Source organism: Dama dama, chromosome 2 (assembly GCF_033118175.1).
Source record: "Dama dama isolate Ldn47 chromosome 2, ASM3311817v1, whole genome shotgun sequence".
In the NCBI taxonomy this organism is placed as follows: Eukaryota; Metazoa; Chordata; class Mammalia; order Artiodactyla; family Cervidae; genus Dama; species Dama dama.
In genome coordinates, this window is record NC_083682.1 from 21,945,929 (window position 1) to 21,969,116 (window position 23,188).

A 23,188-nucleotide genomic window follows, 5' to 3' on the forward strand; every position below is an offset into this window, starting at 1 on the left:
TTAGAGTGAGCTGTATTTTTTCATCCATTCTGCTTTATACTCCGTGGGCCCTTTCAACCTGGAAGCTCATGACTTTAAATTGTGGGATGCTTTCTTGTTATTTCTCTGAAGACAAATTATTTCTGTTTTCTGCCTCTATTGAGATGATTATATGGTTTTCTCCTTTATTATGTCAATGTGATGAATTACATGAATCGATTTCCAAATGTTAAATCAACCTTGCACTCTTGAAATTAAACTCACAGCTTTACTGAAGGATAATTGGCATGTAATGAAAGGCACATGTTAAACTGTGCAGTTTGCTAGGTTTTGACTTATGTTTATGTCTGTGAGACCATCACCACAAGATATTAAGCAAGATAGCAAGCATGTCTACATGTCCATCACTCTTCCTTTCACCCCCTATCTTCAGGCAACCTGATTCTGTCACTGTAGATTAGTTTGCATTTTTTAGAATTTTGTATAAATAGAATCGTGAAGCATGCACTCTTTTTGTCTTTATTTAAAATTCAGTATAATTATCTAGATAGTCATTCATTTTATTGCATGTATCTACATTCATTCCTTTCTATTGCTGAGTAGTATTCCATTATATGGATATACCATAATTTTCTTATTCATTCACCTGTTAATGGACATTTGGGTTATTTCCAGCATTTGAATATTGCAAATAAAGCTATTATGAACATTCTGGTGTAAGTCTTTTTGTGGACATATGTCTCTGTTTTTCTTGGATAAAAACCTATGAGTGAAATGGCTGGGTCATATTGTAAGTGTGTGTTTCACTTTTTAAGGAACTGCCAAACTGTGTTCCAGTTTGGAACTCAAATTACCCCACCAACCCTTGGCATGCACAGCCTTTTTGATTTTAGTCATTTGAGTGGGTATATAGCAGCATCTTATTTTGATTTTAATTTGCATTTCCCTGATAATATATGATGTTGAGCATCTTTTCATGTGTATCATCTTTGGTGAAGTGCCTGTTTAAATCTTTTGCCCTTTTCTTAGTGGGTTGTTTGTGTTATTATGGCGATGTTAGAGTTCCTCATGTTAAAAGATAAAACGAAGCATATTAAATTTTTGACAGTTTATTTGAGCAAAAATCTGTTAAAATCTGGCAGTGCCAAACCCAAAGTGGTTAAGAGTGCTCCGCCCACATTAGTTAGAGGAAGGACTTTTACAGAGAAGTGAGTGAAGGCGCTCAGTCGTGTCCGACTCTTTGTGACCCCATGGACTGTAGCCTACCAGGCTCCCCTGTCCATGGGATTTTCCAGGTAATAGTACTGGAGTGGATTGCCATTACAGAGAAGAGGTGGAAGCAAAGGAAGGAAATAAGGTGATTGGCTCTAGCTTGAGTGGTTGTATTATTTGGGAAAATTTGATTGGCTGTTTGTGAGTGAGTCCTTTGGTTTGCTTCTTAACCTTGAGGCATTAGAGATTTTGGTTTTGCTTTGCTTAGGGACCTCCTGAAGCACTAAAGTCACCTTAGCCTAATGGTCTCTTTGTTTAATTAATTTAACACATTCATTCTAGATATAGGTCCTTTCTTTGTTGTATGTTTTGTGAATATTTTTTTCTTGTCTATGGATTTATTTTTCGTGTCTAAGAAAGTTAAAACTTTCTTCACATCTTTTGAAGAGGAAATGTTCTTTTAAATGAGCCAAAATCCAATTTATTCAGTTTTAAAGAAATAGCTTGTGCTTCTCATGTAGTATTTAAGAAATTGCCAAGCCCAGCATCACTAAGATTTTTTTCTTATCTCCTAGAAGTTGTGTAGTTTTAGCTTTTATATGATTTATGATCTATTTCAAGTTAGTGTCTGTATATGGTGTTAGGCTCGGTCAGGGTTCATTTTTTTGTGCATGGGTATGGCTACCTAGTTGTTTCAATACAATTCATTGGAAATATTATCTTTTTCATATTTAATTATCTTGGCATCTTTGTTGAAAATCAGTTGACCTAAATGTGCGGACCTATTTCTGAATTCTCCATTAGGCATCTATCTGAATGCAAATACTTTACTGTCTTTGTTACTGTAGATTTATGGTAATGTCTTGATAGAAAGCATATGTCTTTCCACTTTGTTCTTTTTTTTCAAAGTTGCTTTGGCTATTTCAGGTCCTTTGCATTTTCATATAAATTTTGGAATCACCTGATAAATTTGTACAAACAAACTTGCCAGAAGTTCAGCTGTGATTGTGTTAATTAAATCTATTGAACAATGTATGTGTGTAGATCAATTTTTTATGTTAATGTGATGAATTGCTGCACTGGGTCTTCATTGCTGCGTGCGTGGGTTTTCTCTAGTTGTGGAGAGCAAGGGCTACTCTTTGTTGTAGCGTGCAGGCTTCTTACTGCAGTGGCTTCTCGTGTTGTGGAGCAAAGGCTGTAGGCACTCAGGCTCAGTAGTGCGGGCTTAGTTACTCCGTGGTATGTGGGCTTCTCCTGGACCAGGGATCAAATCTATGTCGCCTGCACTGACCGGCAGACTCTATCCACTGTGCCACCAGAGAAGTCCCTTGTTAACATTTTATTAAGGATTTTTGCATCTATGTTCATAGGACTCTTTTAGTTTTCTTCTCTTGTACTGTCATAAAATGAGTTAGAAATTTTTCTTCTATTTTCTGAAAACATTTCTGTTATGCTGGTATTATTTCTTCCTTAAATGTTTGATTGACTACACCAGTGAAACCATCCTTCTCTGTGAAAGTTTTTGATTACTGCTTTAATTTCTTTAATAGATAGAAGGCTACTCAGATTTTCCATTTCTTGCTGATTTTCTTTAATTTTGGTAAATTGTGTTTTTCAAGGAATTTATTCATTTAATCTAAGTCATTGAATGTACTGACCGCAAACTTGTTTCTGATATTCTCTTATTCTTTCAATGTTAATAAGAGCTAGAGTGATGGTCCTTTTTTTATTACTGATATTGTTGATTTGTGTTTTCTCTCTCCTTTTGTCCCTTCCCCTCACCCCCACTGCATAGTTTATGGGTTTATCATTTTTATTAATTTTTCCAGAGAAGCACTTCTGTTTTTTTTCTTTGTTGTTTTTTTTCATTTTCTGGTTAGTTTATTTCTTCCCTTAACTTTACTGTACCCTTCTTTGTACTTAAACTAGGGTTTTACTTCACCATTCATTTCTTTAAGCTTCTAAGATGAGAGCTTGTGGCTTTCTTGGTGGCTCAGCAGTAAAGAATCTGCCTGCCAGTGCAAGAGACTTGGTTTGATTCCTAAGTCAGGAAAATACCCTGAGAAGGAAATGGCAACCCACTCCAGTGTTCTTGCCTGGGAAATTCCATGGACAGAGGAGCCTGGTGGGCTACAGGCCTTGGGGTCACAAAGAGTCAGACATGACTTACTGACTAAAAGCAACAACAAAGTTGGAGCTTAGATCATATTTCAAACTTAGAGAAGATGATCTCGTTCCATTTGGGCTGCTATAACAAAGTACCACAGGCTGGGTGGCTTATAAACAACAGAAATTTAACTTCTCACAGTTAGGGAGGCTGGATATCCACAATCAGGGTGCCAGAATGGTTGGTTCTATTAAAGGGCCTCTTCCAGCTTGAAGACTGCCAACTTCTGGCTGTGTCCCCACAGGATACATGGTACAAGGGAGCTCTGGGAGCCTCTTTTATAGGAATACAGACCCACTCATGAGGCTCCCACCCTCCCCAGCACCGCCCCAAGGCCCTACTTCCTCATGCCATCACACTGGGGGCTAGGATTTCAGCATACCTGTTGGGAGGACACAAACATTCAGACCATAGTCATAACACAGCATCTTAAAACAGGAAAGTGTTAAGCATTGCCTCAACTGAATCCACAATTTTAATATGGTATGTTTTCATTATCATTCAGTTCAGAATATTTTCCATTTTTCTCTTGTGCTTTCTTCTTGGGCCCGTGGGTTATTTAGAAAAATGTTTATAGATATCATTTTGTCATTGATTTCTAATTTAATTTAGTCAGAGAACAAAATCTGTACAAATAAATCTTTTAAAATATATTGAGACTGATTTATGACCAAGTATATGTTGTATCTTGGTGAATGTACTATGTGCCGTTGAGAAGAATGCTTATTTTGCAATCGATGGTTGTGATGTTTTGTACAGGTCAACTAGACTAAGGTGGTTTATAGTATTGTTGGGTTCTCCTATATCCTGATTTTTTTGTCTCTTTGTCTTATCAGTTATCAAGAAAGAAGTGTTAAAATCTCCAATTATTAATATTAAATCATGGATTTGTCTGTTTCTTTAGTTCTGTTAGTTTTTGTTTTACATATTTTGAAGATCTGTTATTAATTACACACTTTTATTATTGTTATGTCTTCCTGAGTGACCCTTTTATCATTATGATATACCTTTTAATTTTATTTATGTATCTATTTTTGGCTGTGCGGGTCTTCGTTGCTGTGCAGGCTTTTCTTCAGTTGTAGAGAGCAGGGCTATTCTCTGTAGGTGGTGCGTGGGCTTCTCACTGCAGTGGCTTCTCTTGTTATGGAGCATGGGCTCTAGCGCACAGGATCAATAGTTGTGGCGCACGGACTCAATTGCTCTGCGGCGTGTGGGATCCTCCTGGACCAAGGATCAAACCTTCCTGTGTCTCCTGCATTGGCAGGTAGATTCTTTACCCCTGAGCCACTAGGGAAGCCCTGAAATACCCTTCATCTCTGGTAATACTCCTTGTTTTGAAATCTACTTTGTCTGATACAAATTTAACCACAAAAGCTTTCTTTTGCTGTTAGGTAAACGGTTTTCAATCCTTTTACTTTTCACCTATCTGTGTCTTTAAAAATATATCTTTTATAGATTATATGTAGTTGGCTCTTTTATATTTAGGCTGATCATGATGATCTGTGCTTTTTAGTTTATTGTTTTAGTTCATTTGCATAGTGTTTAATTCATTAACTTTTAACATTAATAGTTTGTGTTTAGGCATACCATTTTGCATTTCAATTTGTTCTACCTGGGTTTTTCTTTTATTGTTGTTATTCGTCTGTTTCACCTTCTCTGCCTACTTTTGGGTTAATCGAATACTCTCTGGTCTTCCATTTTATTTCTACCATTGGATTTTTAGTTATACCTCACTATACCTCTTTTATTAATTTTAAAGTATTTTTTAAATTATGAAAATATGATAACACTTTCATATTATCATATCATATCATATGAAAGTATAATATGAAAGTTTATAAGAAATTTGAAAAATATAGAACAAGGTTACATATATCTTAAATTATTTTTTTGAGTAAATAAATTAAGATTTTAAATTGGAATTTCAATATCAAACTCTCAAAAATTAATAGAATGAATATAAGAGAAGAGTACAGTAGACCTGAAAAGCACTGTGAACCAATTCAATATAAGTAAGATCTATTCAATTTTCACACAATAAGGATACAAATTCTATTCAAGTTCACATAGAGTGTAAACTAGGAGACACTGGAACATATCCAGGGACATAAAACAAGCTGCAAAAATTTCATGGGATCTGAGGAGGTATGAGTTAGGTGTATCTCCCATGTTGCCAGGAACTCACAGTAGGTTTCACATGTGTCTGACTCTCTGTGACCCCGTGGACTGTGGCCCAGTAGGCTCCTCTGTCCATGGAATTATCCAGGCAAGAATACTAGAGGGGGTTGCTATTCTCTCCTCCAGGAGATCTTCCCGACCCAGGGATCCAACCTGGGTTTCCTGCATTGCAGTTGGATTCTTTTACTATCTGAGTCATCAAGGAAGCCCTCACAAGCTTACAATTCATTTCAAATCTTGTTTTGCCCACGCCTGACAAATCAGACTAGTATGCTGTGCATCAGAGAGAAGGAAGAAGGCTCTAATTTGGAGTCATCCATGCTGCTGCCCAGCTTCCTTGCTTCCATAATGTCTGAATGGCAAGAAGGGTCAATGCCTAAAAACTCCCTCCCCGCCTTCACCCGGAACCCCGGGGGGAGGACCTTGGGCAGAGGGCTGGGGTAGTTGAAAGATACAGTGTTAACAGTCAGTGAGGTAAACTTGCTAAAATTGGCCATATCTCAGGAAATGTAAATATTCCATTTAAAAAACAGACTTACTATGACAAAAATTCTGCTTAGAGGCTGACACTGGCTGTCAGATGCTTATATATTATTATAAAAAATAACCCAAACAAGAAAATGAAACTTTCTGAGCAGGACCCTAGCTCCTACCACAGGACCTCCTAGCCCTAAAGAAAGTTCTACCATGAGAGAGTAGTTGTGAAGAAGCCATGGCCACAGGAGTTTCCTTCTGCACAGCTGGGAGCTGTGGGAAGCAGGCATGTACCACAGGTGGTGGACTTGGCAGAGAGAGCAGCATATGGGTTCAACAGCAGAACTAGATGTCACCATCTGGCACAAAAGCCCCTCAAATAATCCCATTACTTCGCTGTCCTACCCGTTACCCAGGTTGAGAGCAGATGGCCTTTGAGATGTATTTGAGTTTTTTGTTTTTGGTTTTTTTATGACATAGTCCTGGTTTTAAGCAAATGTAGATAGAAGGCGATACATTGTTGTTGGGGGTGCCTGCCAAGGTAGAGTTTAAGGAAATGGGGAGATGCTTCTGAGGATGGATTCCCTCTGACATGACTGCTTGGACTGGAACCGGGGTGTTTCCTGGGGGTGCTAATTAGAACAGGAAACGTGTAATCCCCAGTAGTCAGACAGACCAGCCTACCAGCTGTCGGTGTGCAAGTGAAATTGATTCCTGGATGAGAGGTGTCTGCAGAAAGATTTCCTGGAGGCGCTTCTTGCCAGGCTGGAGATGACTTTCAAATGAGACTCCTGGATGCAGACAGCTTGTTAGTTTGTTTAGTGGCTTGTTGTTCAGTCGCTCAGTTGGGTCCTACTCTTTGCGACTCCACGGACTGCAGCATTCCAGGCTTCCCTGTCCTTCACTATCTCCTGGAGTTTGCTCAAACTAATGTCCATCGAGCTGGTGATGCGATCCAATCATCTCATCCTCTGTCTCCCCCCTTCTCCTCTGGCCGGCAATCTTTCCCAGCTTTGTGCTTATTTTGTGCAGGATTTGACCATCAGTACCAGGCTGTGGCCTCTTGGAACACGGGTAGTAAAGTCAAAAACGTTGTGAATACCTTGCTGGGCTTCAACATCTAGAACCTCGATGGTTGTCGACTTTCAGTCTTGCTTGGGATGGAATTTTGGGGACAGTGCAAATATTTCAGTATTTGCTGTTGCAGTTTGTTCTTTGGTGTGTGTGGTCAGGTTGCTCCATGGCATGTCCTGTGGAGCTCTGACACATCCTTCATTAGCTGTGACACCGTGCCTAGATTCCAACAACACGATGACTTTTTGTCAGATTTTAAAAGCATGACTATTTGGGCCGAAACAACTCACTCTTTATAATATCTGCATGCTAAGTGGCTTCAGTTGTACCTGACTCTGTGTGACGCTATGGACTGTAGCCTACCAGGCTCCTCTGTCCATGGGATTCTCCAGGCAAGAATACTGGAGTGAATTGCCATGCCCTCCTCCAGAGAATCTTCCCGACCCAGGGATTAAACCCATGTCTCCTGCATTGGCAGGCAAGCTCTTTACCACTAAAGCGCCATCTAAAGTAAAATCTGGAAACAGAGTCCCTGTTGAAACTCCTTATATAAACAAATGTGCCTTTGCTGCAGGAGTTGGTTGCCATTATTATTCACCTTGAGAATGTTCCTTGTTTACCTGAAGGTGACCTGTCTATGGGTTAAACAACTATGCTTCTCCCCTTGGGTGAGAATGGTGCTGGCCACACATGCCTTACTGTCTTTTTCTGACCATGTTGGACCCAGTGATGTATGCTGTACGGATAGGGTATTCTTGGAATTGAATGAAACTCTGCACACCTCTCAGATTCTCTCCTTACACAGTGGGTGGCCAGGGTGGCCTCTGTCAGTGCTATCTATTCTAGAGACTGGAGAGAATCCTAGTTCTGCTGATGGTCAATCAGAATTCCATCCCCTCTCTTACCCCTTTCAGATCCATGAGAAAGAAGAGGAAGAGTTCAATGAGAAGAGTGAACACGATTCTGGAATCAATGAGGAGCCTTTACTCACAGCAGATCAGGTATGAATATGTCTTGGTTCTTGGGACTTTCAGTTCTTTTGATAGAGAAAAAGTTTGAGTACGCACTTGCCACATCCCTTTAAGGTGACAGAGAAATGTATGGTCTTGTGGTGGTTGTGTTGTGACTGAGGGTGTGTTTGATAAGGGATTGCATGTCTCTTTAAGACTCAGTTTACCCACCTGCAGTAAATGGGAATGTAACCCCTGACATGTACGTCGGGTGGGGTCCGTGTTTGGTAACAGCCAGAGAGGGGCCCAGTGTTTACTGCCTTCATTTCCTGCTAAGCCTTTTTATTGCAACTCATTGTACTTGGTGTCAAGACAACCAAACAAGGGTCCCAAATCCTTGTTCTCACGAGAATAGAAATGACAGATGAGGCTTTCAAGTGATGGATATTTTCTCATATTTCATAAAACATTGAAAATGTTGAACCTTCCCAAAAGAGTCTTAGATACACTCATTTGGTTAAAAAAAAAAAGTATAGTGCTTCACATTTTATTGACTTATTTACATTTTGGTTTTAATAATTTGTTACTTAGGGAGAATACCCCTGGATCTCTAGATTCCTCATTCAACCTTTCAGTCAACAACTATTTATGGGTACTTGCTTTGAGCAGGCACCTTTCAAGCATTTTCACAGAGCGATTCTGAAAAAGCTCTACCGGGAGCCTTTGGTGCCAGAAAGTGCTTTTTAGTAAAAGGAACTCTTTCACATCTGTGGTAAAGGGTAAGATATAAACAGATAAGGATCAAGAGATTAAAGGGAACTGGATTGAAAAGAAGAGGTGCTGGCATTTATTCTTGTGAATTTCGGGAGGAAATGCAGTTCAGTGATCCAAGTTCAATGATAACGACTTCGAGGGAAAGAGGAACTCAGCCATAAAATTCCAAAGAAGGGTCATGTCATTTGCTTTTATCCCATGAATGGCTTAAGTATCCCTTAAATTTGTGAGTAGAGATGGGAAAGCTTTGGAATAAAATGGAAATTATTCCAAAGGAGGAAACTCTTAAGTGCCTTTATCTTTAGTCCAGCCTAACATAAAGGAACCCACTTCAGTAACCAGTGGCCTTGGAGCCGGAGCCCATCACAGCATCGAGAATAGACAAATATACAGATGCTCTGTTCTGACCAGACTCATCAATGGCTCCTTCCAAAGAAGTAGTCCTTGCTCATTCCCTTTTCTTCATGTGTGAACAATTAGTGTCCAAAGTCTTGTGCGTTGTTCAATAGTTCACCTTTTTCCCTTTTCGCAGTTATCTAATTTGACTTGCATCTTCTAGAACCAGTCCCCTACAACAGTCTAGATTATAGCTGAGTTTCTTACCTATTTTCTGCGTCCAGACCCTACTTATTCTATCATTATTTAATGGTCTTTTTTGCACTTGTTGGCCAGCTTTAGTTCTTGTCCTGGTGAATGCTGGAGGCAGAGCTCTTTTCCTCTATGTGAAAAGCTGTACATGAGTTTGAGCTGTCCTAGGAACACTGCCATTTCCGGTCATAGGCATCATCACAATGAATGGACTGGATTTTGTGTTCGAGTTGGGTGGATGAAATATTCCCCCACTCAGGAAGAAAGTGCTCAGCAAATTGAAGTAAATGTTCCCTTCCAGGCAGCTCCGCTTTGTTTCCTGAAAGAGCAGTTTATTTCCAATAAAGCACTCATCTAAATGGTGTTCTTGGAAGAGGTTTGACTTTAAAGAGGGCTTTGCATTAAAGGGAGAGTGTTTGCAAGCCTTTGGTCAGATTTATTTTTGTTATTATTCAATATTTATTAAGTAACAATACTGCTGTAGGAATTTTACAAAGACAGCAAATTAGGCACATCCTTCATTGATCATCCTTCACGCTGAGATATCCCTGCAGCAGAGAAGAGTGAGTGCTCGCTTGTGTACCCTCTTCAGGTGATTGAAGAGATTGAGGAAATGATGCAGAATTCCCCCGACCCTGAAGAGGAAGAGGAGGTCCTGGAAGAGGAGGATGGGGGAGAAACCTCCTCCCAGGCAGACTCGGTCCTCCTGCAGGAGATGCAGGCCTTGACCCAGACCTTCAACAACAACTGGTCCTACGAAGGTGAGGGTCCTCGGGGTGGACTCGCAAAGGATGAACTCAGCTCTGCTGGGCAGGGCATGTGCTTCACATGCCACTAATGGAGCCTTGGATCTAGGGAGTTGACATCACTGTTCTTACTGTGTATCAGTAGAGAAGTTCGCGTCACAGAGAGTGGGGAGGAGGCCATCGAGCAAAATTAAAATGGTAAAATGAACCAAAGAACAAGATTAAGTAGAGGAAATCTGCACTCACTATTCCCAATGATGCTTCCCTGCTGGGGGCTTCCCTGGCAGTCCAGTGGTTAAGACTCTGCACTTCCAATACAGGGGGTGCGGGTTCAATTCCTGGTTGGGGTGCTAAGATCCCACATGCTGCACAGTGCACCCCCCGAAAACCCCACATGATGCTACCATAAAGTCAATGAAAAAAATCTACAAACAGTAATGATAATAATAGCTCATATATTTAGAGAACTTTGGAGTGCCAAAGCCTGTTCTAAAACTTTGTACGCATAATCTCATTTCATGCCTGTAGCAACCCCATTAGGGCTGAGCTAACTGAGTTTCTGGACGAGTAAGTGACTTGTTTGAGGCCATTGTCGGGGAAATATGATTTAAAAATAATATCTCCTCCCCACCCGGGAAACCTTTCCACAGTAGAGGAGAAAGAAAATGATTTTATTATCAAATAAGCATTAAGCCAGAATATGGTGCATATCACAGTTCAGTCAGTTCAGTTCAGTCACTCAGTCGTGTCCAACTCTTTGCAACTCCATGAACTACAGTCTGCCAGGTTTCCCTGTCCATCACCAACTCCTGGAGTTTACCTAAACTCATGTCCATTGAGTTGGTGATGCCATCCAACCATCTCATCCTCTGTCGTCCCCTTCTCCTCCTGCCCTCAATCTTTCCCAGCATCAGGGTCTTTTCTAGTGAGTCAGTTTTTCGCATCAGGTGGCCAAAGTATTGGAGCTTCAGCTTCAGCATCAGTCCTTCCAATGAATATTCAGAACTAATTTCCTCTAGGATTGACTTGTTTGATCTCCTTATCATAGTCATCCACAGAAAGAGCTTGCAAAACCTTTACCTACAGGCAATTGGACACAACCCATTACATTGAGGAAATTTCACAATGTGGAGTCAGGTGATGAGTGAGGCCCCTGTTTTGTTTCTTGGTGATGACTTTTCAAAGCAGTGACTCCCAGATCCTTGAGGAAACATTCCTGAGTCCTGAGACTGGCAGGAGGTGTATTTAGCCATGAAAATGAATGACACACATTTGAAAAGGACAGAGAAAGAGATTCTGGAAGAAAAGGGAGGGAAGGGAGAGGAGAAGTCTCTTCCCTTATTTTCAACAAGGAGAATCAAGCCTCTTTTTTTTTTCCCATCATGTGGCATGTGGGATCTTAGTTCCCCAACCAGGGGTTGAATCACACCCCCAACAATGGGAACGTGGAGTTTTAACCGCTGAACCACCAAGGAAGCCCCAAGCCTTGTATTTTTAATGCATATTTGCCCCTACACCACCTTCAGGTCATAAGGGGTGGAGCCAAAATTTGAAGGCAGGTGGGTTAGCCGCAGAGTCCACACTCTTAATCTGCATATCATATTAACTCTTTGACATAGGTTTGTAGTAATTAGGATCCTGCAAACAAAGAGGCGGACGAAGTGTGAAATTAAAAGATGTAACACCAGTGGCAAAAATGGGTATACATTTATCAATCTGTAGGGATAAAGGTAACCATGCTGCAGGAAGGGCCACATTACCTGGGAGTGGATCTGCATGGGGGTAGCGGGACTTAACAAATGAGAGGGAAGGCGGGATGGTCAGGGTATAAAAGTCCAAACTCTGATTAGAATAATGGTGAAAACAGAGGCATGACCTGAGGGACCAAGTCCTATAAGGGAGACTGTGGCTCCAGAGAGTGGAGGCAGGGCGATGTTAGCAGAAAGAATCTGTTGGGAGCCATGGATTTGGCCCCAGCGCTGCATTCACAGCTGTTCCAATCAGGCCATTCTCTGCCACACAAAGGTCCCATACACAGAACTGCTCAGTGAAAGACTGGGGGAAATAGCTGAAACGCGGAGTGAAATGGCAAAAACAGAAGGAGGAGGACAACTCCAAAGAGTGAATTAAAGGAGAAAGTTGAAGTAAGTCAGCAAATACCCTGGGCAGAGCAGGGAATGGAAAGAGAGAGGAGAATGGATTCTGATGTAGAAGAAACAAAAGATGCCATTAGGAAGGAGGGCATTCGAAAAGATGCTCCCAATCTACTTTAAAGGAAGGAGTCGGAGGGGATAAGAATTTAAAATAAAGGGATCTGTGTCCTCTTATCCCAGGTTCCCTTTTCTTTTCTCTGACAATAGCAGAAGACTCGGTACCAACAGGCCAGGCTTCGTTTTTCCATGCGTGTTGCCTGTCTTTACACATCTCACGTATTTTTGGATGCGTACGCTGTGACACAGGACAGCCGGTGTAGAGAGGCCTCAGGTCACTCTGCCTGTTTTGCTCTTGGCTCTGTCTTGATCAGGTCTTAGGAATAGACACCACCTCTTTATTGGTCTTTGACCCAGATGTCAAAATCTTCTTCATGTCCCCCTCTCTCATTTCTTGACCCATTTCACATGAGAAATATTATATGTGCTCAGCTGCTCAGTCGTGTCCGACTTTCTACGGCCCCATAGACAGTGGCCCAGCAGACGCCTCTGTCCATGGAATTTTCCAGGCAAGAATACCAGAGTGGGTTGCCATTTCCTACTCCAGGGAATCTTCTTCACCCAAGGGTCAAACCAGCCTCTCTTGTGTCTCCTGCATTGGCAGGTGGATTCTTTACCACTGGTACCATCTAGGAAGCCTGAGGAATATTATAGAGACAGAGGAAGACTAGGGAGACTGATCAAGTAATCAAACACCACATGTCTGTCCACCTGCATTTTTGTGGACAGAGTCCACAGGTCTCCCCAGGGATTGGTTTTTCTCTCCCCGTTGTTTCCCCGAGATGATGTTTTCTTTCACAGCCCAAAACTGGCCCTCCCTTCTGGCATGCACCTGAATCTTGCAGGTCCTTCTGGGCCCCGGGAGCCTCTCCCATGGGCTGGAGGCAGTGACCCTGCAGGCCGGTCTTCCCCTGCAGGCCTGAGGCACATGTCTGGGTCTGAGCTGATGGAGCTCCTGGACCAAGTAGAGGGTGCCATCCGAGACTTCTCGGAGGAGCTGGTGCAGCAGCTGGCCCGCCGGGACGAGCTGGAGTTCGAGAAGGAAGTGAAGAACTCCTTCATCACTGTGCTCATTGAGGTGCAGAACAAGCAGAAGGAGCAGCGGGAACTGATGAAGAAGAGGCGGAAAGAGAAAGGGCTGAGCCTGCAGAGCAGCCGGATCGACAAGGGAAGCCAGATGCCTCTCAAGGTAAGAGGACAGCCCGGCGCAAGGACCGGGGGTGCCCGGCTGTGGCCCAGACAGACCTGTCCTGAGCCATGACTTCGCAGGACCCCCTGGCAGACAGGGGGGCCACGAGAGGGAGAAGAGCCCACCCATCTCCTCTGCGCCCCCAGAGGACACCCGGTCTAATTGAAGGAGACAGGATGCAACTCTAGAAGAGAAATGAGTACAGCTCATAGGAAGTGGGGTGAAGGTATTTAGGATTGAGCGGAGTTGTGCCCTGGGACTCTGGGTTCAGAGTCCCTGTTACCAGCACAGTTTATAGTCCTGACTCATCTCTTTAGGAGGTCATTAGGGTGTTTCAGGATTGAACATTTTGACACCTTGGTATAGTGACCAGATTCTTCCAACCAGTGATTCTCAATCAGCGAGGCTCAGCAGAATCATCTAAGGAGATTTCTCAAAATACCTATTCCTGAGTTCTCTCCGAGACCTAGTGAATAGGGCCCCAGGCATGTGCATTTTGGAAAAAGCTTCCTAGATGAGGACAGGTGCTTCACATCCGTCCTTCCCAATGACTCATTTTGTTTTTGTTTTCTTCCCTGAGACATTTTCATTGTCTTCTGTCCAAGTTTCCCTGTGCTGCTTTATTTTTCTGTGTACATAACAGAGGCTGAAATGAGGAAACCCAGGAGTGCCTGGGTGAGGTGGGGGGGTGGGTTTTACCACCCGAGGGACTTACTCAGATAAGAGTCTTTGAGATGCTGCTATTTCTTCTTGCAAAGTGCAGGCTGAAGTGTTGGCCTGTCTCATAGCCCAGGTCTTTACCCTTACTTTCTACTTATAAAACCCCGGGGCCCTAATCTGGGACGGTGTGGATGCTGACAGGTCTGGGTAGCTTAGTGAGGACACGGGCGTCCTGGAGCCATGAATACGAGCGGGAAGCACTTGCCCTTCTGAGTCTCGCTCTGCTCCCCCAGCGCTTCAGCATGGAAGGCATCTCCAACATCCTGCAGAGTGGCATCCGCCAGACTTTCGGCCCCTCGGGAAGTGACAAGCAGGTATGGCCCGTCTCTCTGCTCCGTTTCCTTCCCAGACTCTTGCCACTTGGTCTCTTCAGCAGAGTGGGGGATGGGGACGCACTAGGTTTATCCCGGCATGGGGGCAGATTGGGTGGGTGGGAGGATGTCCTAATGATTTCTTCCATTCGAAGGAGAAGCAGAATGTGTCTTTTTAAAGGCAAATGGTTTTTTGAACTTTAATGTTAGAGGGCATGGTGAAAATGCAACACTCCTTGTAGACCTGTGAGTTCAGTTGCTTTCAGAACAAAATGAATTAAAGGAGATCCCGCTTCAGGAAAGATGCTATCCAAGAGCTGAATTAGCTCTACCACACTGGGCTTCCCTGGTGGCTCAGCGCTAAGGAATCTGCCAGCAATGCAGGAGTCACAAGAGATCAAGAGATGCAGGTTCGATCCCTGTGTTGGGAAGATCCTCTGGAGGAGGAAATAGCAACCTAAGCCAGTATTCTTGCTTGGGAAAGCCCATGGACAGAGGAGCCTGGCAGACTACCAACTAGAGGGTTGCACAGAGTTAGACACGACTGAAGCGACTTAGCAAGCACCCTGGGCTCCGAGCGGAGCCAGTCCCACCAAGACTGCCTCTTCAGCTGCCTTGCTGACTGTAACCCACACTGCGGGGTCTCCAGTTTGGCTTCACTTAATCAATTACTTCCCTGAGAAATGCTTTGCATTTCTGACTCTCTGGTGCCTGCCATGTCTTGAGCTCTGTTGCTAGGCCCCCAGGCAGTACAGAGATGAGTGAGTCCTGGTCCTGCCCTCATGGAGTGCATAATCTAACAGAGAAAGTCCAAAGACACCTTTGAGATCATGCACAAAATCTGTGTATGTTTGAGGCATGTTTGTGGCTGAATCCTAAGTGTTAGACTTCTGGAGCTGCAGACTGGGAAGAGATTTTTGTTGTTGTAGTTGAGTCGCTCAGTCATGTCTGACTCTTTGTGACCCCATGCACTGCAGCATACCAGGCTTCCCTGTCCTTCACCATCTCCTGGAGCTCTCCCGGGAAGAGATTTTATGAACATGTAACTTGGTCCCCTGAGTTCACAGAGGTAGAACCAAGACCCAGAGAGATTAGGCAATTTTCCACCAGGCCATACTGCTAGTGGCAAGGCCACGTGTAAAACACAAGACTCGTGGGTTTGAACTTTTCTCAATCGTGATGTCAGGCTCCCTCAGGACCTTCCAGGTCCCTCTGGCCAGTGTTTTTGGATAGCCCACTGGTCACTAAGATGATTTTGTTGTAGGAGCACCTCATCTCCACCAGAGGGAGCAAATCCAACATTCCAGACCCCAGGCGGAGTTGAGGTTTTCTCACTGGTCATTTTGGCAGAAGAGAAAGCATTCATTCTCTAGTTGCACTGCAGAGGAGAAGAAAATATCATACGCCCGTAGAATGTTCTCTGCTTTCAGCCTGGAGGACCAAAAGCTCACCAGTGTTCCTAAATAATCAAAAAGTTTCTAGTGTCAGAAGACTTTATTAGTTGGAGTGGAGGGACCCTTTTCCTGGCTAATATGATCAAGTCTTACTTTTGGTGGGAGGGAATTTTACTTTCTTTTTTATTTTTTTAAATTATGAAAGTATGGTAACATATTTACAGGAGACCTGGAAAATACAGAACAAAGTTACATTTAGTTCCACTATATATTATAATTTTTTTAAGTAGATAAATTAAGATTTGTAGTTGGAGTTTCAATATCAAACTCTCAAAAATTAATAGAATAAGTAGAAAAGTAGAAGGGTATAGTAGACCTGAAAAGCACTATGAACCAATATATGGGGATTATTCTCAAATATCTTTTGATATTGATTCCTAACATAACCCCATGATGATAGAATAGACTCTGTTGATTTCAGTACCTTTAGACCATGGCATTTTTGCACTCTGCTTTATGTCCCTAGATATGTTCCAGTGTCTCCTGGTTCATAGTCTATGGGAACTCAGAGAGAATTTGTATCCTACTGTTTTGTGAGAATTATGTAAATCTTAATTATGATAAAGTCTTCCTTTAAACGAGACATTTTCCAAAGATGGGGGGAAATCCTGAAGCAATGGTGTGCACATTGTCATGTGTGTTGTTGAGAACATCAAATTTGATGGAGTGTGTGTTTTTTAGAGAAAAAGCCAGTTCCCATGCATGTTGTCAACCCATATCTCGGCCCCAGGAATGGGGCTTCTGTCTCACGTGCAGCACACCCTGTTTGTCTCCTAGTACCTGAACACAGTCATCCCATATGAGAAGAAGGCCTCGCCCCCATCAGTGGAAGACCTCCAGATGCTGACTAACAGTGAGTTCCTCCCGTTCTCAGCCAGATCAACTGCTCATTTCTGTCCCTCTTGCCCTGTGAGTTTTACCCTTGGTGTTTTGGGCCTGAGGTTTCCCCAAGGCAGTTTCTTTTTTGTTTTTATTACTATTATTGTTATTTTTAATTGGAGGGTAATTGCTTTAAAATGTATTGGTTTCTACCATGCAACAATGTATATAACTCATAGCTATATAAAACTATATATATATAACTATGTGTGTGTGTGTGTGTATATATATATATATATATATATATATCTCCCCTCCTTCCTGAGTTTCCCTTCCACCCCCACCTTTAACGTTTTATTTTATATTGGAATAGAGTTGACTAACACTATTGTGTTAATTTCAGATGTACAACAGAGTGATTCAGTTATACATATACATGCATCTGTTCTTTTTCAAATTCTTTTCCCAATTAGATTGTTACAGAATATTGAGCAGAGTTCCCTGTGCTATACAGTAGGACCTTGTTGGTTATCTATTTTAAATATTACAGTGCAGTTTCAATGGATCAAAATGTGCTCCACACCGTTGCATCATGTCCCCTACATGGGGCAGAATTAAAGAGCTCTTCAGTGATACTAGGAGCTGCCTTATCTTTTCCTGGTTCCTGGAAGGGAAGAGACTTGCCAGAGAAAACGAGCTGATGGAGGAGGTTGAGCGGGGGACTTTCTGTGGTTCGCCCACAGATCTCAAGGCCATGCGCTCTCTGCCTTGCCTGCAGTTTAAGGTTGCCTTGTGTTCCCAAAGCAGGGAGCTCCTTCTAACGGACTGACTGTATTTAATGAGAAGCAAGGTTTCTTGGGTGGGGTGAGGCTGATAGGAGAGAATACAGTCTGGTTTTCCTCCCAGGCCATGACTCTATTGTCCAGTAATATTAACAAACATTCAGAGCTGTTGGAGAAAACAGCCTGTGATAGAGAGCCTTTTTAGGCAAAATCTCTCGATATCCATCAGACACTACAACCCCCAAAGGGCTAGGGGCACAGGGTGTTAGCCATCAGTGTCAGCTTGATTTTTTAGGAAGAGAAAAATCCTAGGCTGAGATGTGAGGAAGGGCTCAGTAAATCACAGGGCCATCCATCACCCTGGCAACCGTGCTCTGAATTGAGTAACACACTAGCCAGGATGCCCACCGTGGCTGCGCTGCCTCAGAGGGAATGGGCCGTGGTATTGATGCCTAAGGGGAGGGAAGGGGGGCTTCATCTATTTGGCTGAAGAAGATAGATACCTCCTGGGCCCATTCCTTAAGGTGTCCAAAGATTTCATTTTTATCATTTTGGAGAACGAAAGAAGTTTCTGATAAATGGTAATCTTGCCTCCATCAATAGATACCACGTCCTTGAGAACCTGGAAGTTTAAATTCAAAGTGCATCAGCTTCCTCTTAACTCATTTGAAGCTCTTTTATTTGCATAAATATGCGCTAAGGTTTTTTTTTTTTTAATGGGAGCAGATAGAAACGAGCTGACATTTATAGGTGTTTGTGTTTTCACAAGCAGCAAGCATTTGGGAAATAATTTGGACAAATTATGAAGGTTGATATATGTAGAGTACTCTGTCATGCTGTTTTTTTAAAAAAATAAAGAGCTATAAATTTATTACAGATACCCATTCAGGAATTCAGAGTGAAATCCTTTCATTTTAATCAAGAAACAGTGGTTTGTGTACACTTTTCAAGTTCATTTAAAAAATTAGGGCTAGAGTATATCCATCATTTAGAATACTTTGGAAACATAGAAACGTGAATAAAGGAAAATAAATAGCCTCTTCCCCGCTTCACTGTGGTTACTATATGGTGTTTTTCAGGCATAGTATTTTATGTCTTTCCCATATAGTTGGATTACACAGGCTATTAAATTTCATATCATGATTTTAGTCACATCAGTTAACATTTGGTTAACATTCTTTTTATGGCTCTCTCTTCTGTCGTATAGACATACCACATTCCAATATTTTATTCCTTTAAAAAAAAACCTGCCAACTTCCCCGAATACCAACTTTCCTGGATGTTATGAGAGGTCTCTTTTTTGGCACATCCGTGTATGGGTTTGTGAACAGTAATTCCTCTTTTCCCAACTCCTGAGTCAAGAACATAGGCCCAAGACTGGTTCTGGGGACTGGACAATTCTTGTAAATTTTGGATTTGGGAGACCACCTTGGTCACATGTTGGTTGGGCTGAGTGCAATTACTGTATTTTTATTGCTATCTTCTTGGTGGGCAGCATTTATTTTAGTCTTCGCATGCCCAGCTGCAACATATTGTCAGCCTGTTATGTTGAAATGAATCCATGTCTAAAAATACAGAAGAAATAAAACAAACCGTTGCCTGAATGGCCTGAGGTCCAGTCTTTTTCTGGACCTGGCTGTAGACTCATGCCATCGTCAGGCTCTGTTTCCTGCCCCCTCCTGAGTTTTGGACTCAAGTGGGCTTTCCTGGTGGCTCAGATCGTAAAGAGTCAGCCTTCAGTGCGGGAAACCTGGGTTCGATCCCTGGATTGGAAAGATCCCCTGGAAAAGAGAGCAGCTACCCACTCCAGTATTCTGGCCTAGAAAATTCCATGGACAGAAGAGCCTGGCAGGCTACAGTCCATGGGGTTGCAAAGAGTCAGACACGACCGAGCGACTTTCACTTTCCATGACCCTGATTTGCAACTTGTTAAGATAATCAATCTGGAGAAGGAAATGGCAACCCACTCCAGTATTCTTGCCTGGAAAATCCCATGGACAGAAGAGCCTGGTAGGCTATAGTTAGTCGGTGGGGTCGCAAAGAGTTGGACATGACTGAGCGACTTCACTTTCACTTTCACTTTCAAGATAATCAATGGAGAACAGGACCTGGGAATGGACTAGGGAGTCCCTCCATTGTCAAGTTGCCTCCTGACCTCAGCCGTCTGGGCCAGTTGATTGTCAGTGTTTTCTTCACTTGCAAAAAGTAATACATGTACACACTGCTATATTTAAAATGGATAACTAACAAGGACCTACTGTACAGCCCAAGGAACTCTGCTCAATGTTTTGTGGCAGCCTGGATGGGAGGGGAGCTTGGGGAAGAATGGATACATGTATATATATGGCTGAGTCCCTTTGCTGTCCATCTGAAACTATCACATTACATTGATAACTGGCTATACTCCAATATAAAATAAAAAATTAAAAAAATGAAATTAAGTGCAAAGATTATTGTATCCAGTGGAAAAGAAACAGTAATACATGCTCACGGAAAAAATCTGGACATTATAGAGATATGATGCCAAAGAGAACATCACCTGGGGCCTCATACTCAGAGGTAACTGCTTTTTAGTTTTATGCACATTCTTCCAGATTTTTTCTATGAATATTAACATTTATTATTTACTCTTTTAAAATTAATATATTAAGTTCCACAGCTTCCTTTCTTCATTGATAAGTGTGTCTTGCACACATACTCATCTATCTTTTTTTATGAAGCTGTTTGAGATGGCATAGATAGCATATACCAGAGTTTACTTAAGACATCTATTGATGATGAGATCTCTTGTTGGATACTCCCATCCTTTCACTCATTTTTTGATAATATAAACAAGGTCCAGATATTAATATTTTTTGAAGGATTGTTTTTACAGAGCTGACTTCTGCATCATGAATAATGAATATGAGAAGGTACTTCTTAGTTTAATAACAGAAAAATCTGTTCTACAAAAAGCCTTAAGTTTTAATCACTTTTCTATTGTTTGCTTCATATGTAGTTCATATCCCTTTTTAACAAAAAGTCTGGAAGCTCCTTTAAGGTCATCAATACTTTCGCATTTCCACAAATTCTAGCACTGTACTGGGCATAAAGTAGAAGATACTTGTTGAATTAAATTCATTTGCGCTTAATAAACTGGAGGTGAGAACTTTTCTAATAATATCTGTACGAGTAGGACGTCTTTAAAGACAGATCAGAATTTCAGCACTGTGACAGCTGTTATTCTTAACATTTGGATTGCATCTGAAAGTTTATTCCTTTTTTAAATTGCTTTATTTATTTTTATCATCATTAAAGACACATAATTCATAGGTGATGGGGAAATTACAGATGAGCACATGCATACAAAAAGGAAAGACTAAAAGAAAAGAGAAAATAGAAGAGGACGTCAATTCATCAGTAGGGCTACCCTGATTCTTTTGATGGCTTCTTCACCAGCAGGTGAACTCTGGTTCTTGACAGAGGCGTCTAGACTTTGCTCAACACTCAGCAAGTGTCTGATTTCCTTGACTCCTCTCTCTGTCTTTGGGTTGGTGGATTGTCTGGCCCAGAAGTGAGCTCTGTGCCCCGATTCATCTTGACTCTTCTCTCTCCCCTCCCTCCAGTTCTCTTTGCCATGAAGGAGGATAATGAGAAGGTTCCCACTTTGCTGACGGACTACATTTTAAAAGGTAAGAGCAGCCCGGATCTCTGGGAGCAGAAGTGACCCCCGGGGCTCCCCTCCCCCAGGACTCTTGCTGGTTGGACGCTCAGAGCCCACACTGTGGGCCTCCCAGAGCCTCCACACTGGGCCAGACCAGGCAGAGCCGGGGAGCTCCATGGACAACTGTGAGCCGGCCCTTGCCTTCGGATGTTGCTAGGAGGCCTGAGGAGGACATTCCATCACCCCCGAGTCACCAGAGCGACTCCACACGAAGAGCAGCCAAACCAGTACAAAGGCTTATTGTTAAAGTTCTGTGGAGCTTGGGCTGTTTAGTTGGCGAAAACAAAGCCTCAGGATACCTTTAACAGTTTCGACTCCTTGAAAGGCAGCAAACTAGGGACATGATTAGCTACATCCTTTTACAGCTATTTTTTGTTTCATCTTTCATTATGGGTCATAATTTTTTGCTTCATTTTTCATTTAACATATGAAAAAGTAGAGCAAATGGTGTAGTGCAGTGGTACCCAGCGGTTTTGGCACTGGGGACCAGTTTTGCGGAAGACAGTTTTTCCAGGGGGAGGGGAAGGGGATGGTGTGGGGATGATTCAGGCACATTACATTTATTGTACACATTATCTCTATTGCTATTACATCAGCTCCACCTCAGATCATCAGGCATTAGATCCTGGAGGTTGGAGACACCTGGGTAGTGAACCATCACGTGCTTAGCATTTGGCTTTAACAATTACTAGTTCCTGGCCGATCTAGTTTCATTTATAACCATACCCAGCTTCTCCCTTCCATATTATTTTGAAGCAAATACCAACCATTATATCTTTTTTCACCCATAAGTGTTTCAGTATGCATTTCTAAAACATAATCATGAGATCATGGTCACAACTAGAAAAATAAAACATTTTAAAGTATCTTTGAGGGACTTCCCTGGTGGTTCAGTGGTTAGACTCCACACTTCCGCTGCAGGGGGCAAGAGTTCAATCTCTGGTTGGGGATTGAAGATCCCTCATGCAATGCGCGTTGCCCCCCTCCCCACCCCCGCTGTCCCCAAGTATCTTTGACTCTTCAGTCAGTGTTCATATTTCCCTGTAAAATTTTTTCAGTTTATTTCTTTGAATTAGGAGCCAAAGAAGTTCCATACATTACAATTTCATAATGTTTCTCTTAAATCTCTTCATTTTATTTATTTGACTGCACCGTGTTTTAGTTGCCGAATGTGGAATCTTTAGTTCCTGCATGTGGAGTCTAGTTCCCTGACCAGGGATGGAACCTGGGCCCCCTGCACTGGGAGTGCAGAGCCTTAGCCACTGGGCCACCAAGGATGTCTTTTAAATCTCTATTAATATATATATACAGTTTCCCCTTTCCCTCATCACTCACATTCTTTGAATTTTATGTCATAAAGAAACCAAGTGATTTGATCCATAGAATTTCCTTATTCCAGCTTTTATTTGGTAGTTTCGTCCTCATGGTTTCACTTAATGTTCTTCTACCTTTTGCATTTCCTGTTGTCCAGTGGAGCCAGAGGGCTGAACACATTCAGAGCATCCACACCAGACCAGACGGGGCAGGGCCAGAGGACTCAGTACCCTCGCATCCACAGTTTTTTGGAAAGCATTAGTTTATCAGTGGTTGGGAACTTCCATTAAGAGACAGCTACCATCTGGTTGTCTTTCTTTTGGGGGATGTTAATATCTATATTAGTGTGCTCAGGCTGATAAAACAGAATACCACCAGGTGGCTTAAACATCAGAAATTAATTTTCTCACAGTTCTGGAGAGTAGAAGTCCATGATTAAGAGGCCAGTAAATTGGGTTTCTAGTGAGGGCTCTCTTCTCAGCTTGCAAGCAGCTACCTTCTTGCTGTGTCCTCACATGGCCTTTCTTTTGTTGATGAGAAAGTG

General features: G+C 42.3%; 1 protein-coding gene and 1 non-coding gene across 7 annotated transcripts in view; one reads left to right on the forward strand and one right to left on the reverse strand.

The window, feature by feature from the left end:
- Positions 1-23,188, forward strand: part of FEZ1 (fasciculation and elongation protein zeta 1) — a 42,422-nt gene that overhangs the window by 17,798 nt on the left and 1,436 nt on the right. For all 6 annotated transcript variants that reach the window (XM_061157730.1, XM_061157711.1, XM_061157720.1 and 3 more), the window contains exons 4-9: positions 7,999-8,085; positions 9,989-10,157; positions 13,270-13,541; positions 14,495-14,575; positions 16,804-16,879; positions 21,233-21,298. In XM_061157730.1, the coding sequence (XP_061013713.1) occupies positions 7,999-8,085; positions 9,989-10,157; positions 13,270-13,541; positions 14,495-14,575; positions 16,804-16,879; positions 21,233-21,298 (751 nt within the window). The remainder of the gene's footprint in view (positions 1-7,998; positions 8,086-9,988; positions 10,158-13,269; positions 13,542-14,494; positions 14,576-16,803; positions 16,880-21,232; positions 21,299-23,188) is intronic.
- Positions 22,535-22,607, reverse strand: TRNAG-CCC (transfer RNA glycine (anticodon CCC)). Its single transcript has one exon. It is a non-coding gene; the product is annotated as a tRNA-Gly (tRNA).